The 14820-nt window shown below is 43.9% G+C and overlaps 1 protein-coding gene across 1 annotated transcript in view; it reads right to left on the bottom strand.

The window, feature by feature from the left end:
- The window catches only part of LOC109764309 (uncharacterized), a 35940-nt gene extending 22227 nt beyond the window's left edge, over nucleotides 1-13713 (bottom strand). Inside the window, exon 1 of the mRNA XM_040390024.1 lies at nucleotides 13570-13713. Within this exon, the coding sequence (XP_040245958.1) occupies nucleotides 13570-13713 (144 nt within the window). The remainder of the gene's footprint in view (nucleotides 1-13569) is intronic.
- Between the last annotated feature and the right edge of the window lie 1107 nt (nucleotides 13714-14820).

Below are 14820 nucleotides of genomic sequence, written 5' to 3'. Positions count from 1 at the left end.
TTGTGCTATGCTTAGGATTGGGTCTTGTCCATCACATCATTCTCCTAATGATGTGATCCCGTTATCAATGACATCCAATGTCCATGGTCAGGAAACCATAACCATCTATTGATCAATGAGCTAGTCAACTAGAGGCTTACTAGGGACATGTTGTGGTCTATGTATTCACACATGTATTACGGTTTCCAGTTAATACAATTATAGCATGAACAACAGACAATTATCATGAACAAGGAAATACAATAATAACCATTTTATTATTGCCTCTAGGGTATATTTCCAACAGTCTCCCACTTGCACTAGAGTCAATAATCTAGTTCACATCACCATGTGATTAACACTCAAAGTTCACATCGCCATGTGACTAATACCCAAGAGTTTACTAGAGTCAATAATCTAGTTCACATCACCATGTGATTAACACTCAATGAGTTCTAGGGTTTGATCATGTTGTGCTTACGAGAGAGGTTTTAGTCAACGGGTCTGCAACATTCAGATCCGTGTGTGCTTTACAAATCTCTATGTCATCTTGTAGATGCAGCTACCACGCGCTACTTGGAGCTATTCCAAATAACTGCTCTACTATACGAATCTGGTTCACTACTCAGAGTCATCCGGATTAGTGTCAAAGTTTGCATCGACGTAACCCTTTACGACGAACCCCCTTTCCACCTCCATAATCGAGAAAATTCCTTAGTCCACTAGATACTAAGGATAAGTTCGACCGCTGTCATGTCATCCCTTCCTGGATCACTATTGTACCCCTTGACTAACTCATGGCAAGGCACACTTCAGGTGCGGTACACAGCATAGCATATTGTAGAGCCTACGTCTAAAGCATAGGGGACGACCTTCGTCCTTTCTCTTTCTTCTGCCGTGGTCAGGTCTTGAGTCTTACTCAATACTCACACCTTGTAACACAGCCAAGAACTCCTTCTTTGCTGATCTATTTTGAACTCCTTCAAAATCTTGTCACGGTATGTATTCATTTGAAAGTACTATTAAGCGTTTTTGATCTATCCTTATAGATCTTGATGCTCAATGTTCAAGTAGCTTAATCCAGGTTTTCCATTAAAAACACTTTTCAAATAACCCTGGATGCTTTCCAGAAATTCTACATCATTTCTGATCAACAATATGTTAACAACATATACTCATCAAAAATTCTATAGTGCTCCCACTCACTTCTTTGGAAATACAAGTTTCTCATGAACTTTGTATAAACCCAAAATCTTTGATCATCTCATCAAAGCGTTCATTCCAACTCCAAGATGCTTACTCCAATCCTTAGAAGGATTGCTGGAGCTTTGCATACTTGTTAGCATCTTTCAGGATTGACAAAACCTTCTGGTTGTATCACATACAACCTTTCCTCAAGAAAATCGTCGAGGAAACAATGTTTTGACATCCTATCTGCAAGATTTCATAAATAATGCAGTAACTGCTAATATAATTCTAACAGACTCTTAGCATCGCTACGAGTGAGAAAGTCTCATCGCAGTCAACTCCTTGAACTTGCCGGAAAACATCTTAACGACAAGTCGAGCTTTCTTAATGGTGACACTTACCATCATTGTCTGTCTTCCCTTTAAAATACATCTGTACCCAACAGCCTTACGACCATCAAGTAGTTCTTTCAAAGTCTATACTTTGTTTTCATACATGGTTCCTCTCGGATTTTATGGCCTCGAGCCATTCGTCGGAATCCGGGCCCACCATCGCTTCTCCATAGCTCGTAGGTTCATTGTTGTCTAGCAACATGACTTCCAAGACAGGATTACGTACCACTCTGAAGTAGTACGCATCCTTGTCGTCCTATGAGGTTTGGTAGTGACTTGATCTGAAGTTTCATGATCACTATCATAAGCTTCCACTTCAATTGGTGTAGGTGCCACAGGAACAACTTCCTGTGCCCTGCTACACATTAGTTGAAGTGACGGTTCAATGACCTCATCAAGTCTCCACCATCCTCCCACTCAATTCTTTCGAGAGAAACTTTTCCTCTAGAAAGGACCCGTTTCTAGAAACAATCACTTTTGCTTCCAGATCTGAAATAGGAGGTATACCCAACTGTTTTGGGTATTCTATGAAGATGCATTTATCCGCTTTGGGTTCGAGCTTATCAGCCTGAAACTTTTTCACATAAGCGTCGCAGCCCCAAACTTTTAAGAAACGACAGCTTAGGTTTCTCTAAACCATAGTTCATACGGTGTCGTCTCAACGGAATTGCGTGGTGCCCTATTTAAAGTGAATGCGGTTGTCTCTAATGCCTAACCCATAAACGATAGTTGTAATTCGATAAGAGACATCATGGTATGGACCATATCCAATAGGGTGCAGTTATGATGTTCGGACACACCATCACAATATGGTGTTCCAGGCGGTATTAGTCGTGAAACAATTTCCACAATTTCTTAATTGTGTGCCAAACTCGTAACTCAGATATTCATCTCTATGATCATATCACAGACATTTTATCCTCTTGTCACGACGATCTTCAACTTCACTCTGAAATTACTTGAACCTTTCAATAATTCAGACTTGTGTTTCATCAAGTAAATATTCTCAGCATCTACTCAAATCATCTGTGAAGTAAGAACATAACGATATCCACTGCGTGCCTCAGCACTCATTGGACTGCACACATCAAATGTATTACTTTCAACAAGTTGCTCTCTTGTTCCATCTTACTGAAAACGAGGCCTTTCAGTCATCTTGCCCATGTGGTATGATTTGCATGTCTCAAGTGATTCAAAATCAAGTGAGTCCAAATGATCCATCTGTATGGACTTTCTTCATGCATATATACTAATAGACATGGTTCGCATGTCTCAATCTTTTCAAAAACGAGTGAGTCCAAAGATCCATCAACATGGAGCTTCTTCATGCGTTTTATACCAATATGACTCAAGTGGCAGTGCCACAAGTATGTGGTACTATCATTACTATCTTATATCTTTTGGCATGAACATGTGTATCACTACGATCGAGATTCAATAAACCATTCATTTTAGGTGCAAGACCATTGAAGGTATTATTCAAATAGACAGAGTAACCATTATTCTCCTTTAATGAATAACCGTATTGTGATAAACATAATCCAATCATGTCTATGCTCAACGCAAACACCAAATAATTATTATTCAGGTTTAACCCCAATCTCGATGGTAGAGGGAGCATGCGATGCTTGATCACATCAACCTTGGAAACACTTCCAACACATATCGTCATCTCACCTTTAGCTAGTCTTCGTTTATTCCGCAGCTTTTATTTCGAGTTACTAACACTTAGCAACCGAACCGGTATCTAATACCCTGGTGCTACTAGGAGTACTAGTAAAGTACACATTAATATAATGTATATCCAATATACTTCTGTCGACCTTGCCAGCCTTCTCATCTACGAAGTATCTAGGGTAGTTCTGCTTCAGTGACCGTTCCCCTCATTTCAGAAGCACTTAGTCTCGGGTTTGGGTTCAACCTTGGGTTTCTTCACTAGAGCAGCAACTGATTTGCCGTTTCATGAAGTATCCCTTCTTGCCCTTGCCCTTCTAGAAACTAGTGGTTTTACTAACCATCAACAATTGATGCTCCTTCTTGATTTCTACTTTCACGGTGTCAAACATCGCGAGTTGCTCAAGGATCATCATGTCTATCCCTGATATGTTATAGTTCATCACGAAGCTCTAATAGCTTGGTGGCAGTGACTATGGAGAACCATCACTATCTCATCTGGAAGATTAACTCCCACTCGATTCAAGTGATTGTAGTACTCAGACAATCTGAGCACATGCTCAACGATTGAGCTTTTCTCCCTTAGTTTGCAGGCTTAAGAAACTTGTCAGAGGTCTCATACCTCTTGACGTGGGCATTAATCTGAAATCCCAATTTCAGTCTTTGGAACATCTCATATGTTCTGCGACGTTTCAAAAACGTCTTTGGTGCCATAATTTTAAACCGTTAGCATCACACACTGAACTATCACGTAGTCATCAAAACGTGTATCTCAGATGTTTCGTAACATCTACAGACGACGCTCGAGGTTCAGCACACCGAGCGGTGCATTAAGGACATAAGCCTTCTGTGCAGCAATGAGGACAATCCTCAGTTTACGGACCCAGTCCGCATAATTGCTACTATCAACTTTCAACTAAATTTTCTCTAGGAACATATCTTAGTAGAACTAAAGCGTAAGCTACGACATTATTTGCAAAGACCTTTTGACTATGTTCATGATAATTAAGTTCATCTGATTATTTAATGAACTCCCACTTAGATAGACATCCCTCTAGTCATCTAAGTGATACATGATCCGAATCGACTAGGTCGTGTCCGATCATCACGTGAGACGGACTAGTCATCATCGGTGAACATCTCCATGTTGATCGTATCTACTATACGACTCATGTTCGACCTTTCGGTCTCTTGTGTTCCGAGGCTATGTATGTACATGCTAGGCTCGTCAAGTCAACCTAAGTGTTTTTCTTGTGTTCCGAGGCCATGTCTGTACATGCTAGGCTCGTCAACACCCGTTGTATGCGAACGTTAGAATCTATCACACCCGATCATCACGTGGTGCTTCGAAACAACGAACCTTCGCAACGGTGCACAGTTAGGGGGAACACATCTCTTGAAATTTTAGTGAGGGATCATCTTATTTATGCTTCCGTCGTTGTAAGCAAATAAGATGTAAACATGACAAACATCACATGCAAATCATAAAGTGACATGATATGGCCAATATCATCTTGCACCTTTTGATCTCCATCTTCGAGGCACGACATGATCACCTTCGTCACCGGCATGACACCATGATCTCCATCATCATGATCTCCATCATCGTGTCTTCATGAAGTTGTCTCGCCAACTATTACTTCTACTACTATGGCTAACGGTTAGCAATAAAGTAAAGTAATTACATGGTGTTTTTCATTGACACGCAGGTCATACAATAAATTAAGACAACTCCTATGGCTCCTGCCGGTTGTCATACTCATCGACATGCAAGTCGTGATTCCTATTACAAGAACATGATCAATCTCATACATCACATATATCATTCATCACATCCTTTTGGCCATATCACATCACATAGCATACCCTGCAAAAACAAGTTAGACGTCCTCTAATTGTTGTTGCATGTTTTACGTGGCTGCTATGGGTTTCTAGCAAGAACGTTTCTTACCTACGCAAAAGCCACAACGTTGATATGCCAATTGCTATTTACCCTTCATAAGGACCCTTTTCATCGAATCCGATCCGACTAAAGTGGGAGAGACAGACACCCGCTAGCCACCTTATGCATCAAGTGCATGTCAGTCGGTGGAACCTGTCTCACGTAAGAGTACGTGTAAGGTCGGTCCGGGCCGCTTCATCCCACAATGCCGCCGAATCAAGATAAGACTAGTAACGGCAAGCAAATTGAACAAATCATCGCCCACAACTACTTTGTGTTCTACTCGTGCATAGAATCTACGCATAGACCTGGCTCATGATGCCACTGTTGGGGAACGTAGCAGAAATTTAAATTTTTCTACGTATCACCAAGATCAATCTATGGAGTCATCTAGCAACGAGAGAGAGGGGAGTGCATCTACATACCCTTGTAGATCGCGCGCGGAAGCGTTCAAGAGAACGGGGTTGATGGAGTCGTACTCGTCGTGATCCAAATCACCGATGATCCTAGCGCCGAACGGACGGCACCTCCGCGTTCAACACACGTACGGAGCGGGGACGTCTCCTCCTTCTTGATCCAGCTAGGGGGAAGGAGAAGTTGATGGAGATCCAGCAGCACGACGGCGTGGTGGTGGAAGTAGCGGGATCCCGGCAGGGCTTCGCCAAGCGCAAGCGGGGAGGAAGAGGTGTCACGGGAGGGAGGGAGGCGCCAGGGCTTGGGGTGCTGCTCCCATGCGCCTCCCCACTATATATAGGGGTGGAGGGGGCTGGTTCTTGCCCTCCAAGTCCATTGGGGCGTTGGCAAAGGTGGGGAAAAGAAATCCCATCATTTCCCTTCCCCACCGATTGTTATCCCCCTTTTTTAGGGATCTTGATCTTATCCCTTCGGGATATGATCTTATTCCTTCTAAGGTGGGATCTTGGTGCGCCTTGACCAGGGGTGTGGGGCCTTGCCCCCACTACCCACGTTCATGTGGGTCCCCCCATGCAGGTGGGCCCCACTTCGGAACCTTCTAGAACTTTCCCGGTACAATACCGAAAAATCCCGAACATTTTTCGGTGGCCAAAATAGGACTTCCCATATATAAATCTTTACCTCCGGACCATTCCGGAACTCCTCGTGACGTCCGGGATCTCATCCGGGACTCCGAACAACTTTCGGTTAACCGCATACTAATATCTCTACAACTCTAGCGTCACCGAACCTTAAGTGTGTAGACCCTACGGGTTCGGGAGACATGCAGACATGACCGAGACGACTCTCCGGTCAATAACCAACAGCGGGATCTGGATACCCATGTTGGCTCCCACATGTTCCACGATGATCTCATCGGATGAACCACGATGTCGAGGATTCAATCAATCCCGTATACAATTCCCTTTGTCAATCGGTACGTTACTTGCCCGAGATTCGATCGTCGGTATCCCAATACCTTGTTCAATCTCGTTACCGGCAAGTCACTTTACTCGTACCGTAACGCATGATCCCGTGGCTAACTCCTTAGTCGCATTGAGCTCATTATGATGATGCATTACCGAGTGGGCCCAGAGATACCTCTCCGTCATACGGAGTGACAAATCCCAGTCTCGATTCGTGCCAACCCAACAGACACTTTCGGAGATACCTGTAGTGCACCTTTATAGCCACCCAGTTACGTTGTGACGTTTGGTACACCCAAAGCATTCCTACGGTATCCGGGAGTTGCACAATCTCATGGTCTAAGGAAATGATACTTGACATTAGAAAAGCTCTAGCAAACGAACTACATGATCTTGTGCTATGCTTAGGATTGGGTCTTGTCCATCACATCATTCTCCTAATGATGTGATCCCGTTATCAATGACATCCAATGTCCATGGTCAGGAAACCATAACCATCTATTGATCAACGAGCTAGTCAACTAGAGGCTTACTAGGGACATGTTGTGGTCTATGTATTCACACATGTATTACGGTTTCCAGTTAATACAATTATAGCATGAATAACAGACAATTATCATGAACAAGGAAATACAATAATAACCATTTTATTATTGCCTCTAGGGCATATTTCCAACAACTAGTAGTGTTGATCATAACACCTCTATTAAGATGCTTAAAGAAGTTATTTTTCCGAGGTTTGGAGTCCCTAGATACTTGATGACTGATGGTGGTTCACATTTTATTCATGGTACTTTTCGTAAAATTCTTGCTAAGTATGATGTTAATCATAGAATTGCATCTCCATACCATCCACAATCTAGTGGTCAAGTAGAACTAAGTAATAGAGAAATTAAATTAATTTTGCAAAAGACTGTTAATAGATCTAGAAAGAATTGGTCCAAGAAACTTGATGATGCATTATGGGCCTATAGAACTGCATATAAAAATCCTATGGGTATGTCTCTGTATAAAATGGTTTATGGAAAAACATGTCACTTACCTCTCGAACTAGAACATAAGGCATATTGGGCCATTAAAGAGCTCAATTATGATTTCAAACTTGCCGGTGAGAAGAGACTATTTGACATTAGCTCACTTGATGAGTGGAGAACCCAGGCCTATGAGAATGCCAAACTGTTTGAAGAAAAAGTTAAAAGATGGCATGACAAAAGGATACAAAAACGCGAGTTTAATGTAGGTGATTATGTTTTGTTGTACAACTCCCTTTTAAGATTTTTTGCAAGAAAGCTTCTCTCTAAATGGGAAGGTCCTTACATTATCGAGGAGGTCTATCGTTCCAGTGCCATAAAAATCAACAACTTCGAAGGCAGAAATTCGAAGGTGGTGAACGGTCAAAGAATCAAACATTACATCTCAGGTAATCCCATAAATGTTGAAACCAATGTTATTGATACCGTAACCCCGGAGGAATACATAAGGGACACTTTCCAGAACGTTTCAGACTCCGAAAAGGAATAGGTATGTGGTACGGTAAGTAAACCGACTCCAAAACAGTTCTAATAGCAATTTTTCTCCGTTTTGGAATATTTAAGAAAACTGGGCGCGCCCTCCACCCTCGTGGATGCCTCGTGTGCCCTCCGGACTCCATTTTCTTGCACGATACTTCTTTTGGTCGGTAAAAATTCATTATATAAACTCCAGAAGGTTTTGACCACTGTACCACGACGAAATCCTCTGTTTTTGTTTCGAGCTGTTTTCTGCCAGATTTTCTCAAGGTCAGGCATCATGTCGTCCCCCTCCTCCAACAACGTGGGCGACGATGCTTGGCTAATGAAGATAGATACGAAGCGAGAAGAAATCGGGGAAATCAAGGGAGGTGACAAGATCAAGGAAGCTGCAGAGGAGCAAGTCCCGGCAGTAGAAGAACAAGGCTTCCTTCAACCCCACTACAATCATCTCACCCCTACTGAAATTGAAGCTTTCAAGATGATTGAGCTAGCTCGCATACAAAACAAGTATCTCACATGTGAAAATATTTTGTTGCAAGAGCATATCACCGCACTCAAGGGCATTATCCGCAAGTTGGAGGATCTCCTACGCTCGATGTGCGATACCCCGCCATCAACAACTCCATCATCACCACCCCTGAAGAAATAGACATAAATACATGGGTATGGGCACTCCCCTTGGCAACTGCCAAGCTTGGGGGAGGTGCCCCGGTATCGTATCACCATCACACTCCTATCTTTACCGTTTTTCTTAGTTCGTTCCTTTTGGTTATATCTTGATCTAGTAGAATAAAGTTTTAGTATGATCTAGTTTTGAGTTTTGTTTTATAATCCTTCTATGTAATCGAGTCCGTGAGCTATATATAATAAAGACTAGTTTTGAGTCGAGGGCTTTGCTATCTTGCTATGATCTTGAGGGAATAAAAGAAAGAATAAAAAGAAACAAAGAGATCATATTGATTTTATGGAGAGTAATGACTTCACATATAAAGAGTATGATGAATAAAAGTTGTTGATAGTTGACAAACATAGTTTTGGTCATCGTTGCAATTAATAGGAAGTAATAAAGAAAGAGAGGTTTTCACATATAAATATACTATCTTGGACATCTTTTATGATTGTGAGCACTCATTAAAATATGATATGCTAAAAAGTTGATGTTGGACAAGGAAGACAACGTAATGGGTTATGTTTTCTTATATCCGAAATAAATTGTATTGTCATGGATCATCCAACATGTTGAGCTTGCCTTTCCTCCTCACACTAGCCAAATTCTTTGCACCAAGTAGAGATACTACTTGTGCTTCCAGATATCCTTAAACCCAGTTTTGCCATGAGAGTCCACCATATCTACCTATGGATTGAGTAAGATCCTTCAAGTAAGTTGTCATTGTTACAAGCAATAAAAATTGCTCTCTAAATATGTATGATTTATTAGTGTGGAGAAAATAAGCTTTATACGAGCTTGTGATATGGAAGAAATAAAAGCGACGGACTGCATAATAAAGGTCCATATCACAAGTAGCAATATAAAGTGACGTTCTTTTGCATTAAGATTTTGTGCATCCAACCATAAAAGCACATGACAACCTCTGCTTCCCTCTGCGAAGGGCCTATCTTTTATTTTTGTCTTATACCTTATACAAGAGTCATGGAGATCTTCACCTTTCCTTTTTACACTTTATCCTTTGGCAAGCACTATGTGTTGGAAAGATCCTGATATATATATATATATATATATATATATATATATATATATATATATATATATATATATATCCAATTGGATGTGGGTTTTCATAAAGCATTATTGTTGACGTTACCCTTGAGGTAAAAGGTTGGGAGGCAAAACTATAAGCCCCTATCTTTCTCTGTGTCCGATTAAAACTTCATACCCATAAGTATTGCGTGAGTGTTAGCAATTGTGAAAGACTAAATGATAGTTGAGTATGTGGACTTGCTGAAAAGCTCTTATATTGACTCTTTCTGATGTTATGATAAATTGCAATTGTTTCAATGACTGAGATTATAGTTTGTTAGTTTTCAATGAAGTTTCTGGTTTATACTCTACATTGTGAATAGATTGTTACTTTATCATAAGAAATCATGACAATATATATATGTTACTGTTCTAAAGAATGATCATGATGCCCTCATGTCCGTATTTCATTTTATCGACACCGCTATCTCAAAACATGTGAAAATATTTTTTGATATCGGCTTCCGCTTGAGGACAAGCGGGGTCTAAGCTTGGGCGAGTTGATACGTCCATTTTGCATCATGCTTTTATATCGATATTTATTGCATTATGGTCTGTTATTACACATTATGTCAGAATACTTATGCCTTTTCTCTCTTATTTTACAAGGTTTACAAGAAGAGGGAGAATGCCGGCAGCTGGAATTCTGGTCTGGAAAAGGAGCAAATATTAGAGACCTATTCTGCACAATTCCAAAAGTCCTGAAACTCGACGAAAGTCAGTTTTGGAATATATTAAAAATATCAGGCGAAGAAAGCACTAGAGGGGAGCCACGCACCGTCCACGAGGGTGGAGGGCGCGCCCCCTGCCTCGTGGGCCACCTGGCAGGCCCCCGGCGCCCATCTTCTGATATAAGGTGTCTTTTGCCCTGAAAAATACAGAAGAAGCTTTTGGTATGAAGCGCCGCCATCTCGAAGCGGAACCTTGGCGGAATCAATCTAGGGCTCCGGCAGAGCTGTTCTGCCGGGGAAACATCCCTCCGGGAGGGGGAAATCGTCACCATCGTCATCACCATCGATCCTCTCATTGGGAGGGGGTCAATCTCCATTAACATCTTCACCAACATCATCTCCTCTCAAACCCTAGTTCATCTCTTGTATCCGATCTTTGTCTCAAAACCTCAGATTGGTACCTGTGGGTTGCTAGTAGTGTTGATTACTCCTTGTAGTTGATGTTAGTTGGTTTATTCGGTGGAAGATCATATGTTCAGATCCTTTATGCATATTAATACCCCTCTGATTATGAACATGAATATGATTTGTGAGTAGTTACGTTTGTTCCTGAGGACATGGGAGAAGTCTTGTTATAAGTAGTCATGTGAATTTGGTATTCGTTCGATATTTTGATGAGATGTATGTTGTCTTTCCTCTAGTGGTGTTATGTGAACGTCGACTACATGACACTTCACCATTGTTTGGGCCTAGGGGAAGGCATTGGGAAGTAATAAGTAGATTATGGGTTGCTAGAGTGACAGAAGTTCAAACCCTAGTTTATGCGTTGCTTCGTAAGGGGCTGATTTGGATCCACATGTTTCATGCTATGGTTAGGTTTACCTTAATTCTTCTTTAGTTGCGGATGCTTGCGAGAGGGGTTAATCATAAGTGGGATGCTTGTCCAAGGAAGGGCAGTACCCAAGCACCGGTCCACCCACATATCAAATTATCAAAGTAACGAACGTGAATCATATGAGCATGATGAAAACTAGCTTGACAATAATTCCCATGTGTCCTCGGGAGCGTTTCCTTTATATAAGAGTTTGTCCAGGCTTGTCCTTTGCTACAAAAAGGATTGGGCCACCTTGCTGCACCTTGTTTACTTTTGTTACTTGTCACCCGTTACGAATTACCTTATCATAAAATTATCTGTTACCGATAATTTCAGTGCTTGCAGAGAATATCTTACTGAAAACCGCTTGTCATTTCCTTCTGCTCCTCGTTGGGTTCGACACTCTTACTTATCGAAAGGACTACGATAGATCCCCTATACTTGTGGGTCGTCGGTGACTGATGGCATGGACACTGACGGTGTCTTGAGCCTGGGTACACTCACCAGAATGTCGCTGGGAGTGGGGGGAGAGGGCACTCGTAAGCTATCACTAGGGCGCTGCTCGCCTCCTAGGAGCCCTGGGAGGAACTCCAAGATCGCATCTGCACTCAGTCCAGTTACTCCGCTGGAGCTGTCGTTGTCTCCGGTCCAGCCAATCAAGAAAATCAGTAGTAGGGAATACCACAAGGCAATGGAGATGGAGGCGATGCTGGGCAACAACGAGATGATGCTGGGTATTTAGAGTTTTGTCTTCTACTCGTAATCTGATCTTCATGAGCTCTGAACTTTTAAGAAAATATAGGATTGGTCTGTAATAAGCTACACTTTGGGGCTGTTTGCTCCACCAGTTCCCTTTTTTGTTTTCCTTTTCTGTTCACTAGCTTTGAACCTTGTAGAGCATCAAGGTCATGTAAGGGTTCTGTCTCTAGTTTTGTTTTGAATGAAAAATGGAACCGGGGGGGGGGGGCTCTTTTGCCCTCCTGATAGCCTAGAAAAATCCAGAAATAAAACTAAGTACAAAATTCCGGTAACCCCCCCCCCCCCCCCCCCCCCCAAAGACGTAAACCAAAAAACGAATAACAAAAAATGTAAGGAAAAAAACAGGAGCCTGGAAGCATGGTTGTGGTTTTTCACCTTTTTCCCCCTTTTCAAGAATCACAGTTTTGTTTCCCGGAGGCACTCGCGGAAGCAAAGCTGGGCTTCTCGTGGAAGCATGGAACTTTTTCCCTTTCCGGGAAGCACATCACGAAAGCAAAATATGTGCTTCTCATGGAAGCGTGTTTTGTTTCCCCATAAGCACAGCTCAAGGAAGCAAATATATGTGTTTCTCGCGGAAGCAACTCTGTGATTGCACGAGTGATTCTCATGGAAGCACCGATTGTTTTTCTTTCCGAGAACAGGCCACACCCTGAATTCTCAAAATCTAACGAATTGAGGGTTGGCTTCAAGCCCATTTAAAATGGATCCGTGTGCAAATTGTGGCCCATTTATTGTAATAAACGTTAGCAAAAAGATGCATCATGCCATCATGGATGGGCCAATGAGACAGTGCCAGCTCATCCTGTCCACTGGGAATCATATCATGGTCTGCGCGCATCACCTGACTGAAAAAGGATCCGTGCATGCATAGTGGCCGTCAAATCCATCCAGTAAAGCCCGTTCAATGCTGAGCAGCCGTATCTTTAAGTCTGTCAGAGTCATCTCAAGCAAAGGAAAAAAAGTCACACTTTGAGAGCTCCATCATGTCATGTTTGCCCGTCTATCTATCCAAGACACCTCTCTACGTGACAAAAGCCGGGCACCATGTGTCGATCCACGGCCGTTGGATCGAGCGACGTGAAAAGAATATTTTGGCTCGCTAAGAAACAGTATACGTCTCCATCAAAGCAAAGCAAAAGAGTGGATTACGTTGCTACGTAGCTGGCTAGCTATGGTTTGGATCCATTATCCCGTTTTCCGGTGGCATTTAGAGAAGCTAGCTAGTAAGCTGCCCTGCAGCCGATTATGACTAACAACATGCCCAAATACACGCAATAATACGGTGGTTAAGCGTGGTCCTGTCGTGCATGGATCGATGGTTTTGGCATGGCGCCACGTGAGCTCTGCGATGGACCAACGGACCAGGGAAGACGGACTGTCTCGGAACAGGAGGTCAGAACGGATAAGTCGATCTCCCCACAGCGGGCGCGCGTGCACGCACGGTGCCGTGGGACGTGAACAGCGTCGTGCTCCGGCGGGGCCCCGGGGCGGAAGGAGAAGGAACCAGCCCATGCATGAGCAAGTACAGCACCTTCCATTCCGTAGCGCCGGCAGGCATGCCGGTCCACGCGCCCCATGCCGCCATGGCTGCCTGTCCTTGAAGGTGAAGCACGTACTACCATGCATCTACCTCCGCCCCGGCCATCATCTCGACCGGCTTGCATGCGAATCATGCACGGATGTTTCCTCGATCCATGCATGCGCACGGGACGCCCGCGCGCCCGCACGTGGCCGTGTCTCCCCCGAGCCTCGCCAAGACCAAGAGCTCGATCGGCATATCTTCGTCCCTCCCGTCCGTGCGCGCGCGCGTGTGATCGATCGGCCGGAACTTACCCGTTGCATGCTCGAACGCCTGCGTAACTGCGACGCGTTCGTGCGTGCGCGCTCGCTGAAGATGGATGGGTCGACCGGTCAACGTACCGGCGGACGAGCGAACCCACCGGCGGTGGGGTCTCCGAGGTTTTAATTCCTTTCATGTTCGCTTGCTGGGCTGGGCTACGCTAGGCTAGGCAAGCGGTGTAGCAGCGCCGCCGTACCTGCAATGCACGCACGTAGCGTGCGGTTGCGCGTCGGGGTCGCGGTCGCCGGCGGTCCCCCGGCCTCCGATGGTGCAGTGCAGTGCATGCATGCTTCTTTTCGGGCCTTCTCGAAGCTCTCGTTAGCTAGCTAGCTAGCTGTTGGATCATGTCAGTCTCGCCAGTCTGGCTGCACGCCTCCATGCCTGCTCCTAAGTTGGTATCATGAATGCACGGTCATATGTGTCGGCAGGGCATTTGCTGGGAGTTTAGACTCTGTTTGCGGCATGACACGTGTGGTTACCTTCGATCAATGATCGATTCCTCTCCCCGGCCCTCGTGCACAAGCTAGAATCAGAACGCACGTACAGCTTCTTTTTGGTAGACTAGAGGATCCCTTCATGGCAATGGCACCATATATATCTACTCTCGCACGGTCGCACCCACCACGATCGCACGTCCAAACTGGCAAGGGAAAACAGGAGGAGAGATCTACATATAATTGTTGACGAGGCTAAGGTACGTAGGGGCCGTTCTGCTCTGCTCACATTTCAACACGTACACTCGATGGGCACCTCGACCCAGACCACCACGACTACGCGGTGAACAACACGCACGCGCCAACTTTCGAGCGCGACGGCGACACGGCTAAACTGTAAAGCAGCAGCTAGCTAGCC

The sequence above is a fragment of the Aegilops tauschii genome, chromosome 5, assembly GCF_002575655.3.
Source record: "Aegilops tauschii subsp. strangulata cultivar AL8/78 chromosome 5, Aet v6.0, whole genome shotgun sequence".
NCBI classification, from domain to species: domain Eukaryota; kingdom Viridiplantae; phylum Streptophyta; class Magnoliopsida; order Poales; family Poaceae; genus Aegilops; species Aegilops tauschii.
The sequence above is the reverse complement of the archived record's forward strand: the minus strand, read 5'-3'. Positions and strand labels throughout refer to the sequence as shown.